The 13,118-nt window shown below is 33.4% G+C and overlaps 1 protein-coding gene across 6 annotated transcripts in view; it reads right to left on the bottom strand.

Moving 5' to 3' along the window:
• Positions 1-4,564: 4,564 nt before the first annotated feature.
• FAM126B (family with sequence similarity 126 member B) overlaps positions 4,565-13,118 on the bottom strand; it is a 64,910-nt gene continuing 56,356 nt past the window's right edge. For 3 of the 6 annotated variants that reach the window (XM_023535954.1, XM_023535955.1, XM_023535956.1), the window contains one exon: positions 11,529-12,221. In XM_023535954.1, coding sequence (XP_023391722.1) covers positions 11,620-12,221 — 602 coding nt within the window. In that variant the 3' untranslated portion in view covers positions 11,529-11,619. Of the gene's footprint in view, positions 12,222-13,118 lie in introns of all 6 variants that reach the window. The other 3 variants (XM_023535957.1, XM_011369188.2, XM_011369187.2) reach the window with 2 other exon arrangements.

The following is a 13,118-nucleotide window of genomic DNA, read 5'->3' as shown; positions in this document are numbered from 1 at the left end:
CCTCGGAAGCATAACCACCCTCAAGAGAGCACATGATCTTAGCTATCCTATAATCCAGTTATAGAGATTTCCCAGCCTTTCTTTCTCCCACATTCATGTAATCTTCCTTGTGTTCCCTCAATTCCAAATGTATAAAAGAAACTGCAGTGTCATTCTGAGAAGCATTTTTCTCAGTATGTTGAGATTTTGTTTCCAGGTATGTCCTGTTTGGTTCAGATAAACTTACAAAAATTTTCTACATTTTGATGTTATGTTGACAATTCCTAAATTTGGGAAACTCAATTAACTTTTATCTTTATTGCCAGAATTATGAAAAGTTTTATACTGACATTATTGCTGCTTGAAAAATCCATTATTTTCTTCTGGTTTTCTTTTTTTTTTAACAGTTTATTTAATTAACTTTGAGCACCTATATGTACCAAGAACATAGTGCCCCAGTATGTCCCTTACCCTTATGGAACTTAAATTCCATAAGTTGGTAGAATCAGATAATTTCAATACAATAAGGTAGTTATGTGCAAAGGCAGAATTTACTGAGAACTACTAGGACAACTACCACTTAGCCTGGTGGGTGGGGTAAGGGGTGTCGGATAAGAGAGAAAAGGCCAATCTAGCTTCAGATGATAGGGCATGGGGGTGGAGAAGGGCTTTCAGGGAGAAAGTATGGTAATACAAACTAGGTGTGGTAGTATAAAGCAGTCTTGTGTTACTTCAACCTTATGTGCAAGCAAGAATGATAGGAGATGGGGTAGAAGAAGTAAGTCTTAGACCAAGGAACATAGAATTTATCTATGATGGAACCATGAATATTTATAACCGGGAGACTGATAGGTGTTTTATATCAATCACTAAGGAAGATAAATTTGAGAAGAGCAAGGGGTCTAATTAGGAGGCTATCGAAGCAATTTGGATATGATGATGAAGACATGAATTTCAGCTATAGTAGTAAAAGTGGGGAGAAAAGGATGGATTTAGGGGAAAAATAGACAAAGTCAGCAGGATTTGGAGACTGGATATAGAGGTAAAGGAGAGGAACGATCTAATTCTCAGGTTTCTGTTTGGTTGCCTGGGTATCAGAGTATGCTGTGAAAGAAAGATAACAGATAGAGGGAAAGGGTAGGAGAATTGAGTTTAGCTTGGGGCATCTTGACTTTCAAGTGCCTGAGGGATATCCAATTACCCAGTAGTTGGTTATGAGTTTGAAATTCATTAAAGAGGTCAAGACCTAGAGATAGAAATCCAGGCATCATCAGCATATAGATTAAAAGCAAAGGTGTAAAAATGAGAATTGCCCAGGGATGTTAAGTAAAATAAGAAATAAAGTAAGATACCTAGGTCCTCTGAGACAGGCGGCAAGTGGATGAGGATAGCTGTTGATATAGTTGTTTTTTGAAGTGGTAGGGGAGAACAGGAAATTAAGAATGTTCTAACATGATATTTTATGGAGGAAGTGAGTTGAGGCTGCTGAAAAAGTGATACTTAAAGTAATGAAGACTTGGGACAGAAACTGAAGGGCATGAAAAAGGAGGCAGGCCAACAAATACAAAGAACTTAAGGTTGGGGCCAATGAAATTGTATTGGTAGATATAGTATTCAGTGGCCAGATTGAGGGACTAGAAAGCAGATGTCAGCCTTGATAAGAATTAGTCTATATTAAAAAAATTTTGGAATGAATTAATATCTTTCTTATGTTGTCAGTTATATAGAAAGAAAGAAAGCTTAGATATAAATGCCAAGGATTATAATAGGGTTGAAGAAAGTTTTCAATGCTGATTGCAAATGAGAATTACCTGGGGAGCTTTTAAAACTACTGATGCCAGATCTCAATCCCAGAGAGTCTGATTATGGATTGGTCATCAGAATTAAAGAAAAAAATTCCCAGATGGTTTTAATGTGCAGCTAGGGTTGAGAACTACTGAGCTAGGGAGAATGAAAACTTGGCAATAAAAATTTTTGTCAGATATGAAATGACCTAGATGCTATGAATTAAAACACACTTGGTAAGGGTACAATAGATCTAGAATATCAGTAGTAGATGCCTCAGCAAATCATGTCTACTCGGAGATTTTCTTAAGATACTAATTTGATTTCAGTCATGCTCAAGAGAGAAAACGTGATTACTTCTATCTGAGCATCTAGGAATAAGAGATTATAGTAGCCAGAACCTACTTTATTTCCAGGATGTCCTTGTACCAGGGATGATGAGGCCCTCATAAAGCACACACAAATTAGTAGAGAAAGATTTGGCAGAGTAAGCCTTAAAAAATGTACACATAATAATTCAAATTCTGGGAAACTAGCTTTAGTATACAATCTTCAATACAGAAAATAACAGTACGCATAAAGCTATGATTTATAAGTTGTTAAATTAAATGTCTAAAGATTTCTTAAAATCCTGTGATTATTTTGCTTTGAGGAAATAAATGATGGAAAGCCTATGTTAGGGAATTCCCTATTGAATAATTGAGAGAATGAAATCTTTTTGAGTAGTGTTTTTAGTTAAATTATATGATTCAGAACTTAAGGCTATACTGGGATGACCTGGCCATAAAAAAGTTTCATTCCTAATGTATATTAAACATTTTTCCCTAAGATAAAGTGCCAAAAGTGATTGGCCCATCAAGTGAGTTTTAGGAGAAGTCAGTCCCACCCTTTCTAATGTAACATCTTGAACTAAACAAGGGCTGTTTCTACAGATTATCTCTGTCATATTTGGATTATGGCCCAGGGATAGATGGTCTTTAAATGCCCTACACAGACTTTTCTACCCTCTCCTATGTAGTTTAAAATAACATTAGATCATAAAATATTTGCAAGCCAGTCCAACAAAATTCTAATTTCCTCCCAAACTACCTCACAGCTTTTTTCCCATGGTGGTTGGGAACAAAGACCTGTAAAATATTCTTGTTTTATATTTGGGAGCCTCTTCTGCTTTATTATGATCTAAACCAGCTTTGTTCCACTGAGGTTCCTCATATGAACCACAGAACTATTTTCTCTTTTCTCCCAAGAACATAATTAAGGATAGTACATAATGAAAACCACTGTATATATGTAGGAGAGAATTTATAACTATAAATGTCTAGGGTATTCAGACTTCATTTTTTCATGGAGTTAGTTTGCCTATTAGTAATCTAGCTCTACTGAGATTCAATCCCCTTTCCTTCCCATCCCCCACAGGGACCTTGGCCTTGGCATAGGGCAGGTATACTAATAATTGAGAGCAGTCAACAGTGTGTGAAGCAGTATCTTATAATAGTTAAGTGCACAAATCCATGAGCCTGAGTAAATTCAATCCCAGCTCTGTGAACCTGGACAGATGAACTTTCTTTTTTTTATAAAAGGAGAGTAATAGTACTTATTGGACACTGTTGTATTAATTACTGAATTAATGCATTTTATTTAAAGTGTTTAGAATGGTGCCTGGCACATTTTTGTACCCCCAAAATGTTAGCTGTTGTCTAATTCATGTGAGAAGAACCTTTGGACCATAAAATATTGTGACCTGGACCAGCATTGTATGTGTGTGGAGGGATAGAGCCTATACTATCTTTTTAATATTCATTACTTTATTCTAGTATATTAATGATTTTTCCTTTTGTACTTTATATTTTGTAAGGTTTTTCAAAAAGAGCAACTATTACATTTTTAATAAAAGGAAAAAAATTGAAACTGTCTACCGGTGAATGTCATTTTTCCTAATGCAGATCCACAGTCAAAGAGAATAAAACAAGCTTGGTGAGTTACTTTAATCCATTCTCTTCTGAAAATGCTAATCCATAACAGTGATTTTGGATGAAGTCATAATAAACAACATATAAAGAAACCCGATGTGCTTTATATTGCTTTAATCTGAATAAAAGGGAGAAGAAAGCCTTGGTTCCTAAGTAAGGAATAATAGCCTTAATGAAAAAAGCACGAGAGAGATTTCTCTAGGAAGTGCATGAAAAGAGAAAGGAAACAGGCCTGGGGCTCAGAAGAGAAAGCTAAAGTATACTTTAGAAAACACAATGTAGGAAAGATGAAAAGTTTAATGATTGATTAGAGAAAACTGCTGGTAAGAGTGTGAACACACAGACACTTTCAAAATGTACTGCTGAGGTGAATGTAGGTAGTACTAAAATAATGACGAACTGCTCTTTATAAAGGACCGAGGAAAGAAAATTTCCTAACATCTCAGTACTAGAAACAGTTGTGCTTCATATGAGAAATTGATTTGTTTTAAGAATATCTGAAAATCACATAATTAATCTTACTTCTTTCTGCATTTAGCTGCTTTAAGGTTCAGAGATAAATCTGTTTATCAACAATAACATACAGAAACATATGGCACATATTTTATGTATTAATTTCACTCCTGCCTTCATGTTATATCTTATTTCATGGTGCTATAATTAGTTTTATATATTGCCTTAATTAATTTTGTAAACTGCCTTAATAGGGTGCCATGTAAATAAAAGGTTCAGACCTAAATAAAATAGCATGCTTTGAAAAAAATGCAATGAAGGGCCATTTGAAGGTATCAAATTTAGGTAAGATATCAAATTAACTCAGGGAAATCCAGTCAAAAGGCAAATAAAGTTGTATTTTTATACTGTACAAAAAGAACATTTACATTCTTACTGTAACTAGATACATCTAGGGAAAAATTACACATCTCTTAAGAAACACAATATTTAACATCTTAGATATGTTTCTGCATTGCAGACTGATAATGAATTTTATACATCTTTATTTACAATACCTTAAAATATTTTTTTCATCTCTGGCAGATATTTACAGGTCAACAGTGACTACATTTCACATTTCAACAATCAACAGCATTAACCAGTTCAGTAAGACAGTTAAGATAATGGCTTACATGCACCAATAAATATGATCTTAAATGTGCGTTTTTTTCTTCAGCTCTGAAAAAAAATGAAGGTTTTCACTAGTCTTAGGTTGAAAGGACATCAGTCAATAGATATCCTATTTTCTTCATGCCTATTCTATTTAAATTTTCACCAGCACTATTCTCTGAATACTTGGTAAGTTTATACCAAGATGTAGGTTGATGCTGGTTTAAAAAACAAAAAACGAACAGCTGATCTATACATTCCATATCCTTTTATAAAGCAAACATGTGTAAGTGGGATGTTTCCTGTTTAATTGTCCATTTTGACAGATATCAGACCACAAAATGTTAAAGTAGTAAAAACTCTTCAGAAATTATAGCTTAGGAGAGCCAAATTATTATGAGGAAAATAATGGGAAAATAATTTTTGCACCATAAATACTGTTTCACTTAACTACTTAAACTGAATGTAAAGCCAGCATTAATTTTTAGAATAAGAACTAAAAAGATTCATTGTAAAGTAGTTGATGAACTTATTACAAATATTTTAAAACACATGAGCATTGAGCATTCTCTCTTAATTCAGTTTGGATGATAACACCCACAAACCTACATTAGTAATTGTTAGAAAGCCAATCTTCTCTTTCTAAGATCAATACAGTCATTACTTTTTAACTACCACCTGATATGAAAAAAAAAAATATATAGAGCCTGTTTTGAACATCAGTTAATAGTTATATTTCATTTTTCAAAAAAAATCATTAAATAAGTATTTTAGCTTTTCTTAACCCAATCATGTTTTTCTGAAAAGAAAAACACCCAGAGTGATCATGTACATAAATTATGTAAACAAACATACCATTTTAGCCTATATCATACTTATTAGCATTGCCATTGCCCATTTGAAAAGGTGCATTTCCATAACTTCCCCTTAAATTTTACATTTAAAAAATCACAAGATCATACAATATACCAATTTTAGGAACTTCCACACTTTTTTATTCAATACTGATGGACAGAACCCTTGAGTTAAGACATGAAAACGTGCCATAGCTATATTATTTGGACTTAACCTTTAACTGGTATTTTTGCTGGAAGTGTAAATGTGGCTATTTTACTGACATAAGAAAATTTCAAATGGAATCTTGTAGGTCCTGTATATCTATGTTCCAGATCAAAGAATATTTTAATATCTATTTCTCCCAAGGCTAGAAAACAATCCTTTATGTTAAAGGGGCTTCATTCCTTAACAGTAAGGTATTTTAAAAATTCTATTTGGTTGATACATTTTCTTTGGTAAATTTTGTAATCAATGAAGATGTAAAGAATTTCCTCTGATATAATTAACACTGAGCTGTTGAGATTCAAATACAGAAAACCAGATTGGTATCAATTCTGTAGTTTGGGGATGGATTGTAGAATTAAGTTCATTTCTCTTTGAAAATAAAATAATTGCATTATTAAACCTATTTCCAGATATACAATTATTAAAAAAAAAGATCCATTTATAATGTAAGCTACACCTAATACTAATTTTATTGGTAAAATCTATATTAAACATAATAGTATAATAGCCGACATGTGAATGTGCCCTAATTTGTAAACATTTTCTCAAAATCAGAAGGAAAATATAGAACCTACATTTCTGTACTATGCTGCCAGTTATTTCACATCATTCCTAGCTTTCTGCTAACTTCTAACCTGAACTTTTGCTCTTGTATAAATTTCTCATGTGATCAATGGCTAAGACTACAAAAATACTGAAGAGATTACATTACCAAAATTTTGTGGTTTTATGGTCAAGTTTAGAAGGAATGTGCCTACACAAGCTGAGGAAGTTTGGGTGATGATGACTCCTCTAATTCTCGTGGCTTGGGGTCACCACACAAATTTGTGGCACCATCAAAAATCTAATATAGTTTAAGTTCACACTGGTTGACTCTGTGAATAGTATTTCCTATGTATGTTCAGTGCCAATATGATATACCCAATAGGTACGCAATGCAGGTAATACTAAAATTTATGTCTTACATTAATCAACATAACCACCCTGGCAATGGAAAATTGTACCAATCTAGTAACTCATTATGATTTATTAGCACTGTTAACAATTTCACACTGCACTCCATCTTATAATCTGGCATGTACGTTAATATTTAGAGTTTAAGTTAGCAATAATGTCTAGTTGGTTTTCAAACAACTTATTTCTAAAAAGCACTTTAAAATTAAAGTATTACAAATAAGTGTCTTAACCAACTTAGTGGTTTGAAACATGACAATAATCATTCAACTTGAAAGATAAAAAGTATCATGTTCAGACTGTTTAACATAGCCATAATAGAGAAAAATTGCTCTAAAATTCTTATATACTTTCCAACCACTGGCATGACCTATCAAACATTTTTAAACTGAAAAAGATATGTAACTGAAATACTGATTTAAAAAAATAAAACTTACTTTGTAATCCAAGATCATAAATGGAGAGATCCTCATTGCCAGTGTTTGTATAAATAGTGTACTACTCTCTAAAGACACATACTAATTTTTTTATTTACAAATGAACATGCAGAAAATTAAATGAGACAACTGACTGTCAACTAAAGTAGTCAAAAATGGACCCATACAAACCTCACAAAGTGAGGTAGGAAAAACACCCTACTTTATTAAAATATTCACAAATATAGTGCAAACAAAACAATCTGAAAGAAGTTATTCTCAGTATTCCAGTGTCTAATAAATAATTATAATTAATTTAAAGCTACTAAGTGGAATTTGAGAGTATAGGTTGGAAATACTGAGTTTATATAACTGAGTCTACCACATTTAGGACATTTCATATGGTATATACACATTAAATGACATGATGGTCACCATTCCATTATGAAATCACAAGCTTCATACAACAAACCTTTTCCAATCACATAAAGAAATGTTGCTTTATCTATCTGCTCTAAGCACAAGGAAGGTTCAATCTCTTTTGACATTAGAAATTAATGGAATCAAATTATTTAATATTTACTTTGCAATACTCCATTGTGCAATACAATTAACTTGCCACCTAGGTGACTAAAAGCTGGCTGATTCAAAAATTACTCTAAAATAGCTAGAAATACTGATCAAAGCCACTTCATTGGGTTTATTTTGCATTTAAATAAATCCCCAGCAATATAATCAACTATAAATGGCAGCGTAAAACTGTTATATGGCAGAAAATAGTAAGGCATAAATTAGAATAAGGAAAATGTATCTATCCTTACATCTGTGGTATAGATACCTACATTTCCAATACTTCCCTATCTATGTTTATTACTCTATATTTTTTCTAGATTTAGTACTTTTCTTATTATGCTGTATTCACCAACTACTAGAACTGTACAGAAACTGTAAAAATGGAGAGTGTTACATAACACACATACCATAGTATGAGTAAAGGGGGGCAGTGTGGTGCTATTATGCATTTGATGGGAGACAGGGGGTTTGATTCTGGCTCTGCTTCTTGGTTATGTGACCTTGATCACATCACAACCTTTTGAGCCTCAGTTTCCTGAGGATGGATATGGGGCAGGGGTGATAGGAGACTAGTAAGATTATCTCTAGAGTCTCTGCTAGCACAAAAAATTCTCACTCTATAATAAATAGGCACAGAAGAGTAATCAGGAGGGCAAGGGTCAGGATTTCAAATTACAAACATTTCCCTCCCAGCTTCTAAAATATTTTTATATTCAAAAATCTTACTTCTAAGTTAGCTTTTCACTTTACATTTTAGTTTGCTTTCTAGTAACATGATTTCAAATCAATGTAATTAGAGGAATTCCCAAAACCTTCAGATATTTATTTGTATTTCTTAACCCAACATGGTATAGATGGTATCAAATTATTTTATTATAGAAAACAAGTATTTTCTCCCTCACTAGCTTTTCCATAGATGAAAGGACTTTTTTTTAGATGGAAATTAGGAAGTATAAAACAAAAGGTTAAAAGATAAAGTATGAATATTGTTGGCATATATTTGTAACTGTTGTATCTGAAAACTGTTTTAAATGCCAATAAATAACACAAATGAATATAAAAAAAATCTCCAAAAATTTGATTTATGGTTAAACTAACTCATCCCATTTTAACTATATCTTGCACAAGAAATCTGTTCTAAAATCCTGAATGCAAAGTTTGAATTTAATGAAATGTTTCTTCATTGGGGCCAAATCACATCACTTAAAAGTATGAAACAGAAATATTACAGGGTCATTCAACATTAATGGGTTATATAGACATACAAAATACGTATACACACAGATAAATGAAATCCTCTAAGTTGAAAGTTTTCAACACCAACTTATCAGGTTTAACATAAGATTTCTAACAAACCAAAGGGGGATCTTATAATATTTATTACAGCTCTTGTTGTAATTTGGTATTATCTGGTATTTTTTGTGCTTTAACTAAAATCATGCTTGATTTAGATGGCAAGAAATACACAACTTGTTGAATTGAAAAACAATCCTTCAGCCTTTTAAATCAACTGAGCATTTCTGCCGTAAGTGACTGACCTCCAGCCATGGCTAAGACCTTCCTTACTCCTTGTTAAGTACCATGCTCTTTTCCTTTGATACCTGAAACTCTGCTCTCCTTAGTATGTTACAGATCTTTATACCTCATTTATTTTGGCTACTTTTTAATTCATTTATCTGGCATCTCATAGGTAAATTAGAGGTAAGGGATACCTAAAATGTCTTTGTGATATGTTTACACCACATGCATACACATACACACACATTAATAAATCTCTATCAACTTTTAGCTTTACCCTGGACTTTGGCAATGTTGCAGATACTAGTTCAGCTTCTAGTTTTCTATTTTAACATGAGCTGAAAAAATGTTACAGACCACCAACTTCAAACGAGTATTTCATTGTTCTTATAAAGATTATAAAAGAAAATCCCTTAAACAAACAAAAAAACCTCTTAAACAAACAAACCAAATTTAAAAAAGAAAGAGGGGGAGGGAGAAAGGGTGAGATTTAAAAGTATGAAAAAAACAAGAGGCATTTTTCTGGTTATTTTAATTATCAAAATATATTATAATTTTAATTGGAAGAGAGAAAATTTTAAGCTTTGTCAATTAGGAGAATACTTGCTTTCTATAAATTCAGTATATATATATTTTTCACAATAAAATAAAAATATCTAAAGAGACAAAGCACTAATAGCTCTGATGTATTTTGTGGAAGAATAACGCATAGCAGTTCAAGTCACAATATACTGATTTTCAAAAATCAATATATTCTCTTCTATTTTGACCAAGCATTAGAGCTTGAAACCAGAAGAGGTCATGATGAAATCTTAACCAACCAAATCAGAACAAAAATTTTTTTTAACCAATAATGCATTTCTGTAGCACAGTTGCCAAATGCTACTTTACATACATTCAACATTCAGCTTACTGGCATGATTTCAAAGTTTTATAAAAATGAGAAACTTTTGTAGATATATGATTAGAAGGTACACAAAATGCATTAAACACAAAGGCAGTGTGTTCCTTGTAGGAGAAATCAAGTCAGTACCTCCTGGTAGAAATGTTCTATAAAAATGTGTCACATTGAAGCATCAGTGTTTTCAGCCAATTATCTGTCCCTGATATATTTCCTTGGAGTATATGATCTATCAGGACTTCAGGTTTCTTAATCCAAAATATCTGACTGAATTTAGGTACATCTAGAAAGCAGCTGAAAGAGTTTCTCCAATAGTCTGACATCACAGAAAGCAGGATGAGAAATCCCTTTCTTTACCTGAAGACGTACTTGTTCTACTTCAGTCATCATCAGCTCACAAAGGAAAAGAAAGAAAACCAATCAAAATTTCCCCTCACACAGACAATCCCACACAAGCTAAACAAAAACCACTCCCTCCCCCTACAAAACCCCAGCACCAAAGTGTCAGTCATTCCTGGGAAACAGAACATGCCCCTTGGATTCTCTGATTTGTTAGTTGTTCAAACTTGAAGGACAGAAATGATCTTATGTCCTTGTAGGGAGGAGGGAAGGCATGTTAATGACTACAGAGTCTTTGAGAAAGTGCATTATCAATTACACAATCAACTTAGAGTCCTGCCCTCAAATGGAGGTGGCCACAACTTGATTTAAATGCCTCAGTAATTGAACATTTGTGTCCTCAAGATAAAGGAGATGGGGGGTGGGGTGGGGAAGAGCCATGCTCATTTTAATGAAAAAGTGCAACAGTCTACCACCTTTCCCCTTGCTTTTCAAGAAAATGATTGCACAGACTCAGAGAAGTCCAAAGTCATAGCAGAATCTCTGAGGCACTCCTGGTTAAGAGAGAAAAAAGTATGACCAAGTAATCTTCATAGTTCTATAGATTATGAGAACAAACCCGTTTTTTTTTTTTTAAACAAAAGCCAAAGAATCATTTCATAGGGATCATATACACCATTTCCTCTAACATATCCTCAGTCTCACAGTGTTGAAATGGGACCGATCAGCCTACGATGGATTGCACATCACCCAAGGAGAAAGGAAAGCATGGAAAATGCAAACATTTTATACTGCTTCACAAACACATTTACAAGGAATAGGTGAAGAGAAGATATAGGAAGGAGGGGGAAAGAAAACCTTATTGCTCTTTCCATACAAAATACAGTATGAACATACCTAAACTAAATCAAATCTGATTACAATGACCAATATTTTCACAATGAGGGATGAAGTTTCTTCTTGAACAATGAAATGTTCAGTTAAAAAGTAAGCAGAAAGATGAGAGAGGATGTCAAAACTACACCTGGGATATTAGCTGCATATTGAAACTTGGGGATCGAGACTGCTTGGTTAAGGGAGCTCCTGGGCTGAGGAGCTCTTTACCATCTCCAGCTTGACCTAGTCGGTCTTCCTGTAGACTGATAGTTGAGTATCGATTAGCATTGTTAGCTGCTAAATTAGTAACTCCCTCAGTGCCAACCCCAATGCTGGTACTTGCTTGACTGCCATTTACATAGTCAAATGATTTACTTGAGGAAGCACTGGCTGTCCGGATTAGACTTAAACTATTGGTTTTTGGCACCACCTGGCCAGCAGGCAGACTCAGGTGTTTCTTCATTGGTGTCAGCTCAATTGAATCTACACTAAGATCAGTTGGTTGCTGTACATATTGCCTGCGAACTACTGAATCTCGAGGGCTCTCATTGGATTTGATGGCAGAGGCTGTTTCTTTATCCTTGACTGAACGCCCAGTTGCTACTTTCCTTAAGCTTCCCCTCTGAGAAGAGGAGGATGGTTTGGTCCCAATTGGCTGACTGCTGAGGGAAGCCCCTGATGAAAATCCTTCATCTGCATCATTCAGGTTTACCGACTCCTCTCCTCCATTTACACCCTCAGCACCTAAAAAACAAATCAGAAAGACTCAGCAATAGCTAAATTAAATAAGAAGTAGCTGTGAATAACAACTCTACTGACCTCTCTTGGGTAATGTTTGCTATAGGTTGACAATGGCCCTGCTATCAATACCTCCCCTTAATAATTTAGGGGAAGAAACCTTAATCTACTCAGAATTCTAGTATTTTATTTGTTTTGTTCATTTGGCTTTAATTAGTCCAAGCTTTTGTAAAACTATCCACAAATAAACTTAGTTTACTATCAATATTTAGGAACATAAAACTTCAGGTAAAATACAACATTTTGTCATCATAAATCTTTATAATGCACCTTTGTCAATTTGAAGTGACCACATCTAGCTATTAAAAGAATTTTTTTTCTCTTATCTTCCTTAACCTACCATAAAATAGACCTCTTTCTAATTTCAGTTACCCAGAATAATGCCAAAAACATTCCTACAAACCAAACCCTTTTTAACTACAATAGAAAAAATGTACATTTATTCAACAGTTAACTGCTTCTAAATGGCTTTAAAACCTTTAACATGGGACTAGTAAATTTTCTAATTCTAAATTTAAAAATTTTACATTGCTTCAAGTATTTTCATATATGTATTTTGTCTTATGGACATATCTACTCACTGGTTTCTATATTTTCTTGATCAATTAATGTGAAGAAAATACTTGATTTTAGAGGGCAAGTGTAAGGAACCAGCAGGAATATTTAAGGATTTTGATTTCCTTTATTATGTATTTCTATAATATTTTAGGTTTTCAGTTTTAAGATGTATTACTTTCATAATCACAAGATACTTAGTGCATTATGTTTCATGCAAAAATTGCAGTTAATGAAAGAATCCTTATTCTGAGATTTTCTAAGGGGAGAAGCATATATAATATATTT

The sequence above is a fragment of the Pteropus vampyrus genome, unplaced genomic scaffold, assembly GCF_000151845.1.
Source record: "Pteropus vampyrus isolate Shadow unplaced genomic scaffold, Pvam_2.0 Scaffold146, whole genome shotgun sequence".
Lineage (NCBI taxonomy): Eukaryota > Metazoa > Chordata > Mammalia > Chiroptera > Pteropodidae > Pteropus > Pteropus vampyrus.
This window is presented reverse-complemented; position numbering and strand designations above follow the sequence as displayed.